Source organism: Corylus avellana, chromosome 9, assembly GCF_965113065.1.
Source record: "Corylus avellana chromosome 9, dhCorAvel1.hap1.2, whole genome shotgun sequence".
NCBI lineage: Eukaryota > Viridiplantae > Streptophyta > Magnoliopsida > Fagales > Betulaceae > Corylus > Corylus avellana.
The window spans coordinates 2,883,022-2,902,991 of record NC_142498.1 but is presented as its reverse complement, the minus strand read 5'-3'; the positions used below and the strand labels follow the sequence as shown (position 1 = coordinate 2,902,991).

Here is a 19,970-nt window from a genome sequence, read left to right as displayed (position 1 = left end):
AATCCAAACTCCAAAAAGAAGTAATAGTTTAATCATATTTGTTTATTAATCAAGTAATTAAGCAATGGACGTGTCAGCCTTCACTCACCCGCCTATACATTTTCCCACCAACTGACTCCCCAATCCCATTCTGTCATCGTACTCTGTTTCTCTCTAACCAAAAGCTCTGTTCTGAATCACAAAGAAATTCATGTTTGAGCTGAAGATAATCTCTGAAACTGATTTATAACATCTGGGTTTGTTGTATTTCTCAATGGGGTATCTCTAAAATCTGCAGAAAATGAGTTTCTACAGTGGTGTGTTCATTGGCATCGTCTTCGGCATCGGCTTGGTCATCGCCTGCGCTCGTTATGGAAATACCCGATCCAGGCGTCGCTCCGATTTGGTATAGAATATCACATTTGTTAAAATCATGTTCTTTGATCCTATTTTTAACTTTTTTCTAGATTTTTTTAACTTTTCGAATGGCTTTGATTCTGATTCATTCGAAATGTGATATCTTTTGAGATGTATGTTGATCTTATTTACGTTTTTTTAGGCGAAGACGGTGGCAGCATTTGCAAGATTGACAGTGGAAGACTCAAAAAAGATTCTTCCAGCTGGGTTTTATCCAACTTGGGTGGTATTTTCAGAGCGACAGAAGTTAAGTTTAACCCCCTTTTTTTTTTTTTTCTACATGCTAGAATTCTCCCTTTTTCTCTCGGTCTCTGATATGTATATGTTTGCATGGGTGCATGCATATATCTTTGTACTCATTCTTGATTTCATCCGTGCCCTTACATTAATTTCTTTATTGATTGCAGTTAACTTGGCTTAATCTTCAACTTGACAAGATTTGGCCATATGTTGATGAGGTAATTTCTTTTCGTCTTTTAATGAATTTCACCCCACCACTGGTGAATATTTGCTTCGTTTGAATGTTTGATGTATTAATAATGAGAAGTTGTTTTCTTTAGGCAGCCTCAGAGATGATAAGAAACAATTTGGAGCCAGTTCTTGAGCAATATAGGCCAGCAATCTTAGCTTCACTCAAGTTCTCCAAGTTCACCCTTGGCACTGTGGCTCCACAATTCACAGGTTAGTTTGGCTTCAACTTCAAGTGCCAAATTTCATGTGCTACTTTATAAATTTGAAATTTAAACATATTGAAAAGATAATTTTTGAATTGAAAAAAATGAATTTTTAGTTATAATAGAGAAAACTAGTAAGTAAAAATTTTCTTCATTCAAGTTCTTCGATCACACTTGAAGGAAAGTGGGGCCATGACAGTTGTAAGATATAACATTGACATTAACTTAAAGCTCTTGCATAAATATGTAATAATAAACAGAGTAAGTATAAATTTGTTTGATAAATTCTGAGAGAACATGCTGGTTTTATTAATCTGTGATTCTGTGATGACCATCATCCAAGTTCTTGATGTTCTTTAGGAGTTTCCATTATTGAAAGTGAAAGTGATGCTCGGGGAGTCACCATGGAGTTGGAGATGCAGTGGGATGGTAACCAAAATATTAAACTTGATATAAAAACCAGAGTTGGTGTCTCACTACCAGTACAGGTTAGCTTTAACTTAGTGGTCATGCTCAGTACTCATATTGCTCATGCTGAGTAATATATTTGCCACATACTTATTCTAGCACTTTTGGGTTGCAAGGAATTAGAGAACTTTTGACTTCTACTTTTTTCATGGAAATCTATATATATCATATGATTCATAGAGGTCCATGCATGTCTAATAGAATCAGAATAAAACTAGTGACCTTTTCCAATAATTAGTGTTACAACTTTAACATATCCTCATTTCATTTTAACTTCAATATGTATAACAAAACTTCCATTATTCATTTTTTGAGACAATAACTTATTCTAACATCTTAACAGATTTTATAAACTCCATATAGTCCTAAAAGAGTAGTAGCATTATTCAAACAGTTATTGCAATCATTACAACAATTATTTGTACGGAGTTTAGTAAAAAAAAGCTCACCCTCGGAGCTATTCTTCAAGATCTCATGTTTGTATATCCTTCATGTGTCAAACATTCACTTAAACTCACTCAAGATCTATTCAAAATCACAAAACTCACTTTCAACACCCTATGTTTGCTCATTGCCCGTTTCTGAACGAAGCAAAATGTAAATCAAAGTTTTCTTGTGCGTTCTGTCCTTTAAATAGATATTTTTGCTCGATTGTTGTTCCTTTCGTTTGAATTAATTTAATTTCATTCAAATGAACTTTCATTACATGCACGTCGAGTCAATGTTGCATCCCCACCTAACCCCACACGTAGAATGACACGTGGAGATCCAATTTTCGTTTGATCAAGATTGTTTTCGTTCGAACGAGATTGTGTTTGTTTGTTTTGTCACATGTATTCTCCTTTCGACACGTGGAGATGCCGTGTTTTTCTTCAAACGAGATATATTCATTCAAACGAGATTGTGTTTCTTCCTGACACTTGGAAGATGTTGTTTCATTCAAACACTGTTCATTTCATTCAAACGAACTCTTTTTATTTCTAACTTATTCAGTTTTTATCCCGTCTTTCTAGTCTCTTTATTCTAATGCTTATGGGATTCATCGTATCTAATCTACCATTGTCCATGATGTGTATCTTACTTATTTTCTTTAAGTTTTAACATTCAATAAAGCATGTTTTATTTATGGGTGTTACAGTAACCCCTTGGGTGGTAAGGTTGTCGACTCTCTTGAGAAAAAGAGCCTAGTCCTTAAGGGGAATAAAGGAAAGAATAAAGTTTCTTCCCCCCTGAACAAGAGCGAAGAAAGCTAGTGGTTTCTTGGAGCAATCCCTTTTTTGGCTTTCCATGTTTTTGGTTTTTGGAATGTGAGGGGTCTTAATGCCCCTATGAAAGACAGAAAAGATAGGCTTTGGATAAGAGAGCACAGGATTTTCTAGCTAATGTCAAGATTAATCTAATAAAAGAAAGATATAACTTCAAAAAATGAATTCTCATCCTGCCCAAGTAAATTAACATGATGGGACAATCTATGGTTGGCATACTTTGGCATAGTTTAAAGAATTTAACACTCCATTTGTGGCTTTCACAGCCTATTGAAACAGACTACAAGCTTCACATGTGAATTTTGCCTTTCCCAACATCTTCGTAGCAAATGTTGGCCTGCATGATGTTGTGTCAATACCAACATTGCCTTAGAGGTTATATATCTTCGTAGCAAATGTTGGCCGCCTGCATGATGTTGTGTCAATACCAACATTGCCTTAGAGGTTATGTACTGACTTATTGGTTATTGTAAAGTTCTTTAAAGCTTAGGATTTTACATTGCATAAACCTCCAGCATATATGCATCAACGTGTAACGCTTTCATGCAAAAAAATAGCTCTGGATGGACTCTTTCTCTCTCTGTGTGCATGAAATGCACATGTATGGGGTTAGGATTATTTATGCCAAGATGCTCAACAAATTGCTTGACTGGTGTATATTTGGTAACATGCTAAGAGCAGGAATGTCTACTACTGCAAAAGAGAATCGAAGTTTTCATTTATATTATTTCGTGTTGCAAAGTGACATCTGTTCAATATAACACTAACATCTTATGAATGGAAATTTGACATATAAAGTTGCTCTCTGCAGTCTGTTCTGCATAAGTGAAATGCATCATGAAACCTTTTAGTTATATACTTGTCATTTTAAAAATTAAAATCTTAAATTCCAACCATTTCCTAGTAACATCATTTTATCAGAATTTCTCTGCATTTTTATTTTGCATTATATATATATATATATATATATATATATATATATATATATATATATATATGCATCCTTCGTATGTATCAAAAATTTGTTGTTCAACAAAGCATGGGCTCTCATGAATATAACAAAGCTTTCTGAGTTATTGTGCTTTTTACCTTAATAGAGTCCTTATCATTTTGTTTTCTGTTTTGACTTGTTCATCTAGGTAAAAGATATTGGATTCACTGGGGTTTTCAGGTTAATTTTCAAACCACTTGTTGATGAGTTTCCTTGTTTTGGAGCTGTTTCTTATTCACTGAGAGAAAATGTGAGTCATTAAACTATTATTAGCTTTGTTTCTTTTCAATCTTCTTAAGGCTTACATCAACAACTGAAAGAAAAGAAAATTTACTGGAGGTGACATTTATAAACATCCAACCGCTCCTTTCACATGGATGCACATAGCTAGAATTACATACTTATATAGAGAGAGATATCTGTATAAACGCTCCTTCCTACATAAAATTCGTTACAAATAAATTGAAATGTTATATAAATATGTTTACTAAATATTTTCTATACAACTATATAAACATGTGATGCCCTTACATTTTATTCCCCACCTTTTTTTTTTGGCTTTTGGCTACAGAAAAAGATGGATTTTACTCTTAAAATTGTGGGTGGTGAAATATCAACACTCCCAGGGATTTCTGATGCTATTGAGGTTTGTGCAAACATGTGTTCTGGAACTTCTGTTATTTCTAACACTGTCATAATGATTGGTGAATTTCACATGTAAAATTATACATTTGAATGTTAATGTTTTTAGAATATTGATTACATGATTATATTACATTTAACCAATATTCTAGCAAAGGTATATTCCACAGATATGGGGTTTGTCTTTTTTTCTTTCTTTCTTTTTTCCTTTTGTTCTTATAATTCTTTGTTGATCCTGTTGGTTGGCCTCATAAACCAGCATGTTCAGATCTAGCAAGATTTTCACTAGCTTCAAATTCCACACAACCAGGTGCCAGATGGCATTTAAGGCTATCCGTGTGTTATTGGACTAATCTTGGAAGAGAAGTTATGTTTTGGTCTTATAACTAGCCCAATACTTTCTGGAAGGAATCAACAATATCAGGTGGAGTAGTCCAGGCTATGTTAACTCACATTTGCAAACAGGAACTTCAGATGGGATGGAATAGAACATCACATGTGATATTACTACAGATGTGAATCACTTTGCCTGCACTGCATTCTGTCATTATATCTTAAGCCCATAATGCTTAAATCATGAACAAGCATTAGGAATCTAATGAAATTTATTTTGTTCAGGAAACCATACGGGATGCTATTGAAGATTCTATAACATGGCCAGTTCGGAAAATTTTGCCTATATTACCTGGGGATTATAGGTATGCTAATTTTACAATGAACTATCTGTCCTTTTTCTCCTCTAAAAAAATCAGATCGACTATTAACTTATCTTCCTTTTTTAACTAATCAAATTGTCAGTGCTTAAGAATAATATTCTGGAAAAGTTACTTAAGAATAATATTATATATAACTTATTTCTTAGAAGCTAACAAATGTATAAGGACTCACAGACCACTTTTATGAGCTCTATGTGAAAAACTTTTTGAGGTGAGATTACATATACTTAATCAACAGCATTTGAGTTGCAGCTCAATGAGGGTTGGTGAGAAATGAAATCTGAGAGATATATTTAGATAAAAGCATCCATTGGTAATTGCAATTAATTTGGAGGTGTGATTTGGTGACACCTTGAATTTAGCCCAAATGCAATAAATCATGTTATAAAGCTTGTGCTAGGGAATTTAAGTTGAGATTGGCTTATGTTGACCTCAGCTTAGTTAGACTTGCCTTACAGTTGAAGCATCCAGTTGCCACACTCTAGCAAGGCTTATATGCATGGTTATATATTAAACGTTTATTCATACTATAATTCGATATTATGCATATATTCATACAATAATATATGATTCAGTCACCAAATCGTCCCTGAATATGCATAATGTATACAGTTGAGCAACTATTTGGTTACACTTCTGTTTCGCTGAAAAGCATTCTTTATGTTCATACTAACAAGCTCAAAATCCAAAGCACTTTTTTTTTTTTTTTTTTGTTCTGATGAGTCGTCTATGATCTTGTTGATCTTAGTGACCTAGAGTTGAAGCCTGTAGGAACATTAGAAGTGAAGCTAGTGCAAGCGAAGGACTTGACAAACAAAGACATCATTGGGAAATCTGATCCTTTTGCTGTCTTATTCATACGCCCACTGCGTGACAGAATGAAAACCAGCAAAACAATTGTAAGACAACCATTCTTTTTTGTTAACCTTTTCTGCTCATCTTCTTGCTGTTAAAATGCAATGCAACTCTTTGTTTTATTTTCAGAATAACCAATTGAATCCAGTCTGGAATGAACACTTTGAGTTCATTGTTGAAGATGAATCTACACAGCATTTGACTGTAAGAGTTTTTGATGATGAAGGGATTCAGGCGCCCGAACTCATTGGTTGTGCTCGAGTGCTACTGAAGGACCTTAAGCATGGTAAAGTTGAAAATTTGTGGTTGAACCTGGTGAAGGATTTTGAAGTTCAAAGAGACACTAAATACAGGGGCCAGGTGAGAATGCTATATGAGTCTTCTTTTTCATCCATCCCTTCTGATAGATATATTTGTGTTGGGCAGGCATCTTGCCCTTATCAGAATGAAGAGATGACGCCAAAATTGCGTTATAATTTAGGCTTATTGAATTGACTTGAGCTAAAAGAACAAGAACCAAACAGAAAAGAATTCAATTTTTTTGGAGTTTCCAGATTGACATACACTTCCCCGTTTTTGAGAAGAGGGTGAAAAAAGTGAAGGAAAGTTAGCCATAGCATTTCCCATGTACAATGGCTACTCCATAGTTCCTAACTGTATACTAACTTTCTTTCAGTCCACACTCAATTTTATTGCCACATTCAGTCTTGATATTCGACAAGTTAAATACTGCTGTTTATTTTCTTGAACTTGTAATCATCTCTATCTAATACATTTTTCTTCACCCTAGATGCACTTGGAGCTCTTGTACTGTCCTTTTGGAACAGAAAGTAGCTTTAAAAACCCCTTTGACCCCGAATACTCAATGACCTGTTTGGAGAAGAAGGCCCTCAAGAGTGGAGCTAATGGAACAGAGGTTGGTGATCTTGGAAAAACTGCAAAGCAAAAGAAGAGGAATGTCATTGTAAGAGGAGTATTGTCTGTGACAATAATAGCTGCTGAAGACTTACCAGCAGTAGATTTGATGGGAAAGGCCGACCCCTTTGTTGTCCTCATTATGAAAAAAACTGAAACAAAAGCCAAGACTAGGGTGAGATTCAGATTCTAAAACACAATAATCATCCATGTCTTCAAGTTTAGTTTCCTCTTTAGAAAAATGGCATTCATCTAATCCTTCGTTGTTGGCCTACTAGTTATCAATGTTCTGGAGGTCCTAAACCCTCTATAGTTAGATACGGGATAATATACATGATGCTCAGATTAAAATTCTGGAACATTTTTCTCTCTGCTTTCTCAGGTTCTAACCAACACCTTAAATCCAGCCTGGAATCAAACATTTGACTTTGTTGTGGAGGATGCATTACATGATATGTTAATTGTGGAAGTTTGGGACCATGACACTTTTGGGAAGGTAACTTTCTGGTACAAGTTTGATCATATTCTTTGTTTTGGATGACGAGCTTGGTTTGAGTTTGTGACCTCATTGATCATAACAGAATTAATGAACTATTAGCATCATCATGCAAATTACATACTAGAAAAGCATTTCTGGAATCTCACAATTCAAATTCTAACAATTTCATTTGGTTCCCGGATAAACCAATTCAAGGCATCATTCAAAATATTGACACTAACTAGATCACAACCGCCTTCTAAGATTGATTTATTTGGATTCAATCCCTCAGATGAGACAGCAAGCTTATAGTGTTGATGGCTTACATAAATTAAATGTGGTATGCAATGTTGGGGTTACATATGTTATATCATGCAACTCATGCTCACCATTTAGGCATCACCATCTGCCTTGCAAATTGCAGCAATTGTTACAACATTATTAGTTCAGTCTTTAGCCATGCAAATCTTATTGCTTCTTGAATCTTTCAGGAAAAAATAGGAAGAGCCATCATGACACTCACAAGGGTGGTTTTGGAAGGGGAGTTTGAGGATAGTTTTCCCCTGGATGATGCTAAATCGGGAAAGCTTTATTTGCACCTCAAGTGGACACCAGAGCTTAAATTCCGGGATTCCTAATCTTTGTAAAATTGCAGACCAGACGTGAGAGTTGGCTTCAAATTCCATTGAATTTCCTTCCCATGATCCATATAAGAATGGCATTGGCTGTTACCATTATGTCAACCTGTAAAGATAATTGAAGGAAAACACTAGAAGAAAATCTGATTGGATTCTATGTCAAAGCTAGAAGAAAATCTCAAGGAGCACAGTTACAGGACAAATTGTTGGGCATGGCACCCACTGATACCAACATCTTCAATGTGTACATGTAACAGATTTATTGTAAAATCTGTAACTTTTGATTTCTGGTTGTATTATTTTTCGAATGGTGATTGAAATGAAGATAGAGTCTATGATTGAATGAAATGAAATGGGTTTATGAATTTGGAAATGGAAATTCAAATTTTGACTAAACTGGTTATTTAGAGGATAACCAAACCTCTAATTACAAACTAATGAGAAATGTTATTCTTATATCTCCTATCCATTTCCATTTCTATTTTCTTTTAAATTCATCTTTAAGTCCTACAAATTCACGGGTGAGTTTTGAAAAAGAGATGGTGGAATAGTATGTCTCAAACCATTTTCTCTCCTGTATGCCATTTCATTCCTCATGTTTAGGGTTTTAAAAAAAATCACAAAAACCTACTAACATCAGATTCCTACATTTAACCAACCATTAAGGGTTGCTACAGTATTTTCCAATGTGTAGGGAACCAAAAATGATTCCATATACATTATTTTAATATAAATATTTCTCTTTCCTCTCATCTTTCATATTTTTGTTTTTAATTAGGGATTAGGGATTGTGTTAGAATTTTGTAAAAAAAAAAAAAAAAAGGTGAGGGTAGGTAAGAATCTTGTATTTTTTGTAAAGAAATAATATTTTAATGGTATAGAGAAAAGTACGAGAAGCTATTGTGAAATATATTTTCATAAAGAAGTAAAAAATAGTTTTGTATCCTAAACTTAGGAAAACTGCTGATAGTGTTCTAAGAATTCAGATAATACTTTTGGATCTCCGATTACACTTTTGGATCTCCGATTACGTTGCCCTTTGGGCCTTTTATACAAGAACTGCAAAACAAACTCTAACCTTTTGTAACCAACCGAATTAACTTGTCTATGACAAGTGGGCTTCAGCCCAACTACTAATAACCCACTTGATTATCTAGGCCCTTATTCTACCTATCCACTATTGTTAGTCCCATTACAGTCAAATTTTGCGTTGTGTCCAATTTTACACATAAGACCAATAACATAATCCCATGTATTTTCCAAAACAAATTTTAGAAATTTCATATACGTTCCCCAAAAAATAAAAAAAAATAAAAAGCCAAAGAGGGGTGGCTGGAGATCCACCATGCAGAGTTGAATGCATATTTTCAATAACAAGTAGATGACAGTCCAAATTTGTACTTGGCAATATTGATATCTTAAGAGGCAATCTGAATCCAGCAAAAGAGAAAAACGCAACTGAACATTTATTTCTGCTAAGAGCATCTCCTACTATCACCTTTACAACGGGGGTCGTAGCATTACATTTACAATGAACCAAGAATATGTTGTCATCCCATAAAAATGGATGGTACCACTGTGTCACCTTTACAATGGAGTCCTATAATATATTATGCAACAGCAACAAAATGAACTTCTTTGCTATTTATGTATAAAATTTGAACGCTGGAAAGATTGTCTTCTCGGAAATCCAAATGCCAAAAATTTCTTTGACTGAACAGCCTATATTGTACTAATCCAAAAAAAAGAAGGTCCTATTGAGAATACACATTATCCTGCGGTGGCACATGCATCTTAGCAGTGTAAAAGATTAAGAAGCCCTGCATGCACCAACAGATCTGCAGATGTAATTGAATAGAGCTTCAAAGAATTAAGGAATCTTATCCAATTATTTCAGCAGTTGAGTTCTCCTACAGCTTACAATGACTCTTCCTTAATCTTCTCCTCTTCAGATTGCTTGCCCTGCATAATAGCGAATTTTACTTGCTACATTTCAAATTCACGAAATTAACTACTAAAGGCCAGTGCCATTAACAGTGTTAATTTCACATGTACTATCTGCCTGGGAGAGGTTCCCCCACATTAAAAAAAATTTCACATGTACTATGTACAGATACTATTAGAATATAAGAAGATTTAAGTGGCTCTAGGTTTCTTGAGCATTTATATGTACCACATACAGATATTAGATTTAAACCTTCATAGTTCAACAAATTTTATTATCAAGTCAGACAGGCTAGTAGAGACTGAACATTCACTTTCAAAAGTAAATCATGAAAGAGAGTTTTACAGAGATCGTACTTACCAGTACTGATTGTAAAATACTACAGAATCAGTCTGTGCTTTCTTCCCGTCATCATTTCGGTTCCAATGGTAGAACGCATGGGTTCTGTTCCTGATCTCCAATGTAGAATGACCATAACTGGCTTCACGGAATGCAGAATAATCTGGTTGCGGGTCCCAAAACCTACAAAGGAATTACATATTCCATGATAAACAAAAATGTCCATGGAAGGGGATTCTAAATGCAGCAAAGAAATTATTGGAGACCTCAATACCTTCAACAAGTTAATCCACTTCATAATAGATTGAAGAAAAATTGAACAATTTCAAATTGCAGAATTGCTTTACCTTCCAGCAAGACCTTCTTGATTTCCTCCATCTCCAACGGTTAAGTACACAGGGGCTGAACTGTCAGGTACAGGATAACGGTCACCGCTTGACACATTGTAATGTATATTCGAGATGCGATACTACAGAGCAAAAACATTTATGTTTTTGAGCTAAAGCTTTAGTTGACGTTTTAAGGTGCATAGCATGAATGGATGGCATATAAACACTATTCTTAGCAGAAGAAACCTTGAATGTAAATGATGCTCTACGATTACATGTAAGTCCTATCATGGGATATATAACAATATGGCTCTGGGAAAACTGTCAAGGCATTGATGAATGAAATTGGCAGAACTAATTCCATTAGGGGGACACAGTTGTGAAATTGTCAAAGCAATTTGAATAGGGAATGAGGAGTAACAATGTGGAACCAACTTCACTACCTGCCTAATGCACTTTGGTATCATTGTGATGTGCGATGAACAATTAGTTAGGAAGATTAATAAGTCAATTGCTACAATTTTCGTGAGAATTAGATTCTAGGACATGACTGACAGGATTGTGTGGAATATGTGGGAGAAAAAAGGATGAACAAAAAAAAAGCACATGATCAAACTTTATGAAAGAAGATAATGGAAAATGAATTGGTGTTTACATTCATTAGCACAATTGATTTTAAACACACTAATAAGGTATGCCTACCTACCTATTTGCTTCTTTTCTTTAAAGTTCCATCTTTCATTGCTTTAATCAGGAGAATGTCCAAAGAAATTCGTTACAATCTGGGAAGGGAGAAGAATTTAAATACAATTTCAGAAAATCAAAAAGAATAATGCACAATGAGACCCTGGGCAGATTCATAATCCACGTGGCTGTGGCCCATAAGGATCCACTTAAAGAATTGACCTTAAATATTGAGACTAACATAATGTGGTGGAGGGGAATCAGTGAAAGTTTTGGATACTGTGGTGTCGTGAGATTTCCTATTTGTTGGACAAACATACATACATACATATCTGAAAGAGACATGATACAGAACCAGAAGGACATAAAAAGGAAATAATATCTTAGCTTAGATATACAGTACTCATACTCCTTTTGCTTGTTTTGATCTAATTCTTTACCCATAGAAAAAGGACATTAAAAGGAAAGAAATTCCTTACTGATCTTTCATAGGCATGGACATGGCCAGCAAATATGAAATCGACTTTGGAACAGACAAACCAGCTCTCAAAGACAGCTCGCATACTTTCACCCTCCATATAGTGGCCTTGGTTACTACTGTAGATGGGCACATGCATGAGAACAATAAGCCACGGCGTCTTCAGTCTGTCCACCCTTTTTAGTTCTTCGTGCAGCCACCTCCATTGAAGTGTATATTTCACTGATTAAAAAAATTATGAAACTTTTTGAGGTTAAAAATACATAATATAAATAGTATAGAAAGACAATGTCAAATTGTCAATAATCTACTTCCACATGAAAACTGAAACTTTTCAGTGGATCCGGGTCATTCAGATATAGGAGGAGAAACATGTGTATAAAAAAATTCAAAATTTTGGATTAACAAAAGCACCATGGCACCTATAACCACCATACTTCACCCGTCAAGTAGACATGGAAACTATTCACTAACAAAAACTAGAATTTTATATATGTAAGTGCATTAGAAACTTTCACCGAGGCATTCTTGACCATCATAACCTTATCTGATGATAAAACGAGTGATAACAAACTGGTTATCAGAATGCATCAACATGAAAACAGAGAAGGATAAGACAAATTACCAAATGGAGAATAGCTGGATAGGACTATAATATGTGCAGATGCTCGTCGAACAGCATACCAGAGAGGACTAGTGCTATTGGATGCAATATGGGGTGTCATGAATCTATGTAGATATGACTTAAATGGAAGAACTTCTCCCTGAAAAATATGTGATAATGTGTAACAAATCATGATATTAGAAGTAGATACATCATAGTCTGACAATAATTATCAAAATAAAAAGTTATTCAGTATAATAGAAACTTTGGAGAACACTAAAGAAAGCTTGTACACATAGCATCTAAAGAAAGCTTCTTCCAACCTCTTTTCTCTCTCTAGTAAGTACTTCCAATCTCAGTTTCTTCAATTATAGGGAAACAATTCAACTATATGCATTCACCAAACTAAAAAGCAACACAAGACTTTATTAAGAAAGTTAAAAAGAAAAGGAATAAAGGGTGACTTGAAACAAAGAAAAGAAAGAGACGCTTGCCCACACCCAGAGGAAGAGAGGGTGTTTAACTAAATTTACCATTTCATATCAGCTTAGATTTTTTAGATAACTTATGATTTAACATGGTATCAAAGTAGAAATCTTAAGTTCGAATCATGTCTTCCTAATTCATCTCCCATTTTAGTAAAATATTTTACATGTTGGACCTCGTTTATTAAGGAGGAGTTAAAATATTATTAAATGATTAAATTCACAATTTCCTATCAACTTAAGTTTTTGGGATAACTAGATATCAATTAAGGAACCACATAGTTTCTCAAACCAAACACCCAATAGGGAACAAAAAAAGTCTAGAAATCCTTAAAGAGGCAAGTTACTAGCAATAAACACAATTGCATGTAGAATCCATTTAAGATATGCAACATAAGCGCCAAAAATCTGTGAACATTTGAACAATCACCATCACCTAGAAGGCAACTCTGGTACTTCAGAATTGGTCATGCCCAAGACTCTTGGCAATCTAATTGGACAAGTAATCTACTTTATGAACCGTGACTAATTGCATACTGCATGATGCTCTTGAAATATCAATAAAGCTATCTATAGCTCAATATGACACTTTACTCATTCATCTATGTAATATAAAATAAGGAATATATTTACACATACATACATGTGTATGTATATGCATACATGTGTATATTACATATATAAATACAAACAAATATGTAGTACTTCATACAACATCGATGTGCTCATGCTTACTTCCACAGAGGAACAGAAATAATCAATAAGTTCATATGGATGAAGATAAGAAAATATGGAAGATTTACAAGGTATGACTTTGTTACAGTACCATCCTTGGCATGTACTCTATTTCATGATTCCCAGCTGACCAAATCCATGGCTGATATGCAGAACTTCGTTCAATGAAGCGACCCCATGAATCCCATCGAATACCAACATTGTTGTTGTATTCATATCGATCAGCATAAGAGAGATCACCAACGTATAAGACAGTTTGTCCTCCACTCTGCATGTAATGCTCAAGAGTGGAAAGGGAATTATATGTTTGTCCCAGATCACCTAAAATGTCAAAAAAAAATAATAAAATAATAATAATAATAATTTAAAAGAGAGAGAGAGAGAGAGAGAGAGAGAGAGAGAGAGAGAAAGAGAATGAGAAAAATCTTAAAACACATCCTATAATAAATTGTTCTTCCAAACACTGTATTTTGACATGCATTCCATATATTCCTATGTGAATGATATATAGTTTATTCTTTTTTGGTACTTGGGTCGCGCCCCTTTGGGTTTTAATGAAATTCGATTACTTATCAAAAAATAAAGTTTGTTCTATTTTTGCCTTCAAAGGCAATACAAACTGTAAATCAATATTCACAAAGCTCAACATCTCATTTAGGGTTGTAAATAAACCTAGCTGTTCATATATAGCTTGAACTCGGTTTATATATACTCAACTCAAATTTAGTTCATCTAATAAATGAACCAAGTTTGAACAATATTTTTAACTTTTTTACTACACCAGCTAAGCTTGGCTCAACTTAATTTGGGCTCGTAAACTACTCATATAGGAATTCTAAACTAATTTATAGCTCATTAAAATATTATATATATATATATATATATATATATATATATATATATATATCATCTTATGTGACATGTATATTTACATGCTTTTTTTTTTTTAAACTACTACACTTATTTTTCATCTAGAATATTAAATAAAACATTGAAGAACTACATACAGGCCAAGTATTGTAGATTTTTTATTTAGCCTTTTTTTTCTAAGCGTACATTATTCTATTTAGTTTCTCTTATTGACATACTCTCTTTGTTTATTCCAAGTCTTTTAGCTTTTTAATATTCATTTAGCTCAATAAAAATAATTACAAATACCAATCCAACTCTTCTTCTTTTTTCACCACTTTGGGTCTAATTTCTTTTGTCAGTGATGCCAAAGATGCACTATTTGGAACAACAAAAAATAAGTATGATTAGGAAGAAAAAAAAACGGCCAGTTTGGTTGAAATATATCCAATGTTCTTCTTTGAAATTTCTTTCTATTTTCTGGTCAAGTTTATTACCATGAGTTCCAAAAATAAAATAAATACCCTCTTTAATCCTTCAAACTCAGCTAATTTTAGCTGAGCCAAGTTTGAACAACCTTCTACAGCTCCACTCAAGCTTGAGCCGAGTTTGAACCTACATATATTTCTGTTCGGCCGAGTTTGAACATCAATTGTTGGCTTGATTACCACTCTACATAATGTAAAGCAAACTAGTATTCTTCTTTTAAGAGGTTATAGAAAAACAATATCTTACCAATAATTCCAAAAGTATAGGAAGCATCTGGATCAATATCTGGAGGTGTTTGAAACCAAAATTCACGAGAGGAGTCACCTACTCCAATCTTGTAGTAGTACTTTTTGTTGTACTAACAGACAAGATATTGGAAAGTGTTAACATAATACTATACACGTATAAAATAAACAGATTGTATATAACAATAATAATTATACTAATAAGTTCTCAACACCAACAATTTGCCTGTTGAAAAAAAAAAAAAACCATACTTTTTTAACCTGAGACCTTCAGTCAACTGACAATTGGAAAGTAGCAAAATAGATTTAATATATGCTACAAAAATGGCCAAAAAGCTTTTTTTTTTCACCAGACATGGAAAATTGAATAGCACTTAGACAAAAGCAATAAAGGACCAGAAAAACCCATAGGTTAAAAGAAACATGTGAATTCAAAGAGTTGTTGTGAAAAGATGATGAAGAACTTTTCATGTTTAAAGTATGTGTGTATTTGTGTGGATGTGTATGCTTGTATGCACATAGAAATGATAGAAGTGTGAAATGTAATATAAGATAGACTAATCTTCATCACAAGCATAAGCACAATACAAATATTTCCCAATAATGAAATATTTTCATAGCTTCTGAGATTTTCACAAAAGATTATTACAAATTAAAAACTTTAACAACTAAATGGATTTAAATACCAATATTTATCATACTTTGCCCAACATTTGTCTGTTTCCGTATACGCCTGCTTGCATGGGCATCAATCATTAGTTACCTTTGCATACACAAGCATGGATGTGCATAATTGTAGACATCATTGAAGAGATTTGATTACAAGAACATGACATAGAATGAAGTATACCTAGTTTTATTTTATTTTTTCGTTATAAGTAATCGAAATATCATTAAAAAGCGCAAAAGGCAAAACTCAGGTAATCAATGACAGCCAAAGAAAATAAAAAAGGCATATGAAGCTATATATGTTAAAACATAATTTCAACGAAAAGATTACTAGGAGTCTAGGACACATATCATTCGAGTGATATGAAACCAACCCAAAGTTGTTTTATTTCAATTATTAAAAAACTGAAGCATACTTAGTATACTAGGTTAATTTGACTATGCATGATACAGGTTATATTTACCTCAAGTCCATCAACAAGACAGTGATGAATGTAGCCAGACTTGTAGTTGTAGAAGGTGTAGTTTGTCACTGTGCCCTCAGCAGTAAAATCATATTTCTCCTTTGATATGCCATACTGTACTTTAGTGTTCCCAGGTTCATCAGTTGTAACCCATGAAATTATTACAGCCGTTCCATCATAGTCACCTTGAGTGATATGCACCTACACCAAAAAAACTTGAGGTGTAAATATAGCAGGCAGGGAAGACTATTTATAAGAGGGAAAAAGAGAAAGGAAAGAAAAGAAAAGGGAAAAAGGAAACATATCATAAATTTTCAATAGACGAAAGTCCTGGCATACTGTCTAACATCATGCAAATGACAAGTACCAACAAGTCAAAAAGCTTGAATATAAGCTCCATCATCTTTTATAATGTACAATAACGGCATTGAGGCGTATGTTCACTCCACGTGAGGAATTAAACTAACAATTTTGTAGAGTTGGAATATATTTCCCATCTAAATGCATGCTAGTTTCTAATGAGACCAAACCAGTGTCGGAAAGCTAACTAAGAACACAAGGTGGTAGTTGATGAATTCAATCGTCATGATATAGCATCACAAAATGGTGCTGCAATCTTGTGTATTTAATTGATGGTAATTGATGGTAGAACACAACAAAGTACTTTGCATTTCCATGGGACACTAAAAGCAACTCTCAAGACTATTAGCCGTTATGATTGGGTTGGAGGGTTAGGAGAGAACAGACAGGATATGGGGGGAAGGATTTTCAACATCATTAATTGGAGGAGAGGATTTGGGGGGGGGGGTTTGCCCACCACCATTCCATTTTGAACTGAGCGGACTCAGAGGGAATGTTTGAGATTTAAAATAATGAAATATCCATTTTATCCCTTAGATATATTCATATAGCAATGGATTGAGGTTAAAAAAAATGATACAATGGTAAAATGATATTCCTGTCCTACAACAGATTTAAGTTTACAAATAACACATTTTGTAATAAAAGAAACACTCGTCGTAAACAATGGAGTCAATTTTGAAAAAAAAAAAGAAAAAGTGAGTTCAAATTTAGGAGAATGTGATTTCCATTTAAGGGTATATGGAAAGTTAAATGGATAAATGCTTTCAGTTTTGGAAACTTTGATCTACATTGGGACAGCCCAGAAAAAGAAGCATATCATCTATTGTGGGATGAAGTAAATCCTTTAGCCTCTTTTTCTTTCTTTTCTCTTCTCAACCAAACAAGAGACAAACAATTTCCCCTCATATGTCTATTAATCATCCAAACAATACCTCTCCCTCTTATCTTCTCGCTCCTCTTCTTTCTTTTTTTTCTACTAAAATCCCTCTCATAGTGTAAGGAGGAACCCCCTTCCTGAAAAGATCAGGATCCTCTCCATTTCAAGCCAATTCATGTTCAACAGTAGGTTTTTTTTTGAAAATAAAAAAAAACAAAAAAATTTAATAGTGTACATGGAAACTTATCAAAAAAATAGTGTACATGGTACCACATATTTAATAATTTTAAATGACGTGGAAACTTATTCACTATGTGGCAACATATAGACCATTAGATGTGTGAAATCTAATCTAAATCATGAAATGACTCCTCTCCATCCCACTTGAAATTGAGAAGATCACATTCCAACTGAAAAGAGTATTCAACATTAAATACAAATATAGTTATACTCTACGAATTACGTTCAAGAATCATGTACTTCTTACAAGTGATTCATCCCTACCTTTCAACAAAAGTTAAGCATCTATTCCCTTTAGATGCATAGTTACTAAGAATGTTGATTACAAGGGAGGAAGTCATTCATAATGGATAAGGATCCTCTCCATTTCAAGTGAAATAGAGATAAGTCATTTCATGTTTAAGATTTTATTTTATCGCATCAAACGATGTACATATTATCATGTCATTTAAAATTTTTAAATAATGTGAAAACATATTCACCATGTGGCGACATATAAACTATTAAATCTATGAAATCTAATCTCGACCACGAAATGACTCCTTTCCATTTAACTTGACATGGAGATGATCCTATTCCATTCAGAACATTGCCTTTGCGCAAACCAAGTATCAAAAACAACAATAGCCAACACCCATAAACAATATATCTACAATTAACTTCTCAGCTTGTAAAGAAACAATCCCTTAACATAACCAACCGGTAAAGCCAAGAGAAATATTTTCGTGTATATATTTGGCAATCAACACTCTTTACTTGGTCAAATACTATATAATTTTGTAAACCAGTTAACATTTTGAACGTATTTCTAAGTTTCCAATTAACAAAGATGAAAGCTTACTTGCTGTGGCGCATTATGACCTTTTGGAATTGCAAAAGCTTCATGATCAAGAGGGATATCGACCGACGGCCATTCAGAACGAATAAAAGTACTCGTTATCCCCGCATTCCCGTGTCCCACAGAACTTAAGATGATAAATATTAGAGGCACCGGATGGTATAATAACAAGCGCACCCCAAAAGCCACCAGCATTGGTATTCTTCACTCAGCCTGTACAACAGCCCTATAAGATTAAATCCAACAAGTTAAAACAAAATCCAGAAAATTACGGTCTAAACCGAACAAGCCCCACCGCCACCCATGTGATCATAAACAATTTTCAATTCTCTCAACCGTCAGATTTCGATTCACAACTTCATTCCCAACTGAACCCAGTTTTTTTTTTTTTTTTTTAATCAGTCAATCCAATCAAAACAAGAATCCCAAGTACACCCAGAAAATACAAGATCGAGTACAACAACAATTCAGAAAAAGGAATTTCTGCTTCAAAAACAAACATCTTCAATACTAGAGAGAGAGGGAGGGAGGGAGGGAGGGAGTACCTGAACCAACGCAACGCAACGTAAAGAGTAGGAAAAAACTTTCTTGGTGAGTCGATGGTTATAGAAGTAAAAGGCAAGGAGATTTGGGAGCTCTGGGACTGAGGATTGGTAAGCGTGAAATCACAGCCAACGGTTTGTTGTAGTGTCGCTATTTTTATGGCCAGCAGATTCTGAAACTTTCTTCTTTGTAAGAGTCTGTCAATGGGAGTTGCCAGCGTCCTCAAGTTGATGTGGGTTCCGTACCATATTACTACCTTGTCTTTTTTCCATTTTCCAAGAAAGAAAATAAAGTTATTAAAAAGATGTATATAAATTAAGTCTTTTTCTCTTAACAAAATATGGTTATAGATAAAATACTCATGGATAAAACCACTCATGGATAAAACCACGGGTCACCGTCTTTATTGATTTTGGAGACTTCGACGTTGAGGGCTCAAAAGTTGGTAGGGACAAAAATTTGTTTGTTACTAATTTATACAAACTCATCTAATAAAGTGACATGTATTTTATAACTATTAAAAAAACACGTGAGATGTCACTTTATTAGATAGGTTTGTATGAATTAACTACAAATCAGTTTGTAGCATATTTATGTTTGATTGGTGATGGCCTGATGGGTGGTAGGTGTTGGGTTAGAACGAATGAAAAAGTCATTGAGTTAATTTGAATTAAAGATATAATATTTTTATCTTCATTATATTTGATATTTTTATTAAAGGCTATAAAAAATAAAATAAAAATAAAAATTATACCA

The 19,970-nt window shown here is 33.9% G+C and overlaps 2 protein-coding genes across 4 annotated transcripts; one reads left to right on the top strand and one right to left on the bottom strand.

Moving 5' to 3' along the window:
- Positions 1–236: 236 nt before the first annotated feature.
- SYTD (Calcium-dependent lipid-binding (CaLB domain) family protein) lies at positions 237–8,363 on the top strand. The gene is made up of 13 exons (XM_088510485.1): positions 237–385; positions 539–641; positions 802–854; positions 957–1,077; positions 1,431–1,558; positions 3,943–4,044; positions 4,366–4,440; positions 5,055–5,134; positions 5,901–6,051; positions 6,137–6,367; positions 6,798–7,097; positions 7,305–7,418; positions 7,892–8,363. Exons 1-13 carry the CDS (start codon positions 281–283, stop codon positions 8,036–8,038), a joined length of 1,710 nt encoding a protein of 569 aa, XP_088366611.1. The 5' UTR covers positions 237–280; the 3' UTR covers positions 8,039–8,363.
- A 1,117-nt stretch (positions 8,364–9,480) lies between these two features.
- LOC132190619 (bifunctional purple acid phosphatase 26) lies at positions 9,481–19,418 on the bottom strand. Of its 3 annotated transcripts, none has more exons than XM_059605656.2 (10): positions 19,217–19,418; positions 18,675–18,897; positions 16,354–16,554; positions 15,222–15,333; positions 13,729–13,958; positions 12,439–12,577; positions 11,815–12,035; positions 10,670–10,791; positions 10,344–10,505; positions 9,481–10,000 (listed from the first exon to the last, which is right to left on the bottom strand). In XM_059605656.2, exons 2-10 carry the CDS (start codon positions 18,864–18,866, stop codon positions 9,949–9,951), a joined length of 1,431 nt encoding a protein of 476 aa, XP_059461639.2. In that variant the 5' UTR covers positions 18,867–18,897; positions 19,217–19,418; the 3' UTR covers positions 9,481–9,948. The 3 variants fall into 3 exon arrangements, with proteins under 3 accessions (XP_059461639.2, XP_059461640.2, XP_088366493.1); XM_059605657.2 differs by having other exon boundaries at positions 18,675–18,884; XM_088510367.1 differs by lacking the exon at positions 9,481–10,000 and having other exon boundaries at positions 10,383–10,505; positions 10,670–10,729.
- Positions 19,419–19,970: the final 552 nt, after the last annotated feature.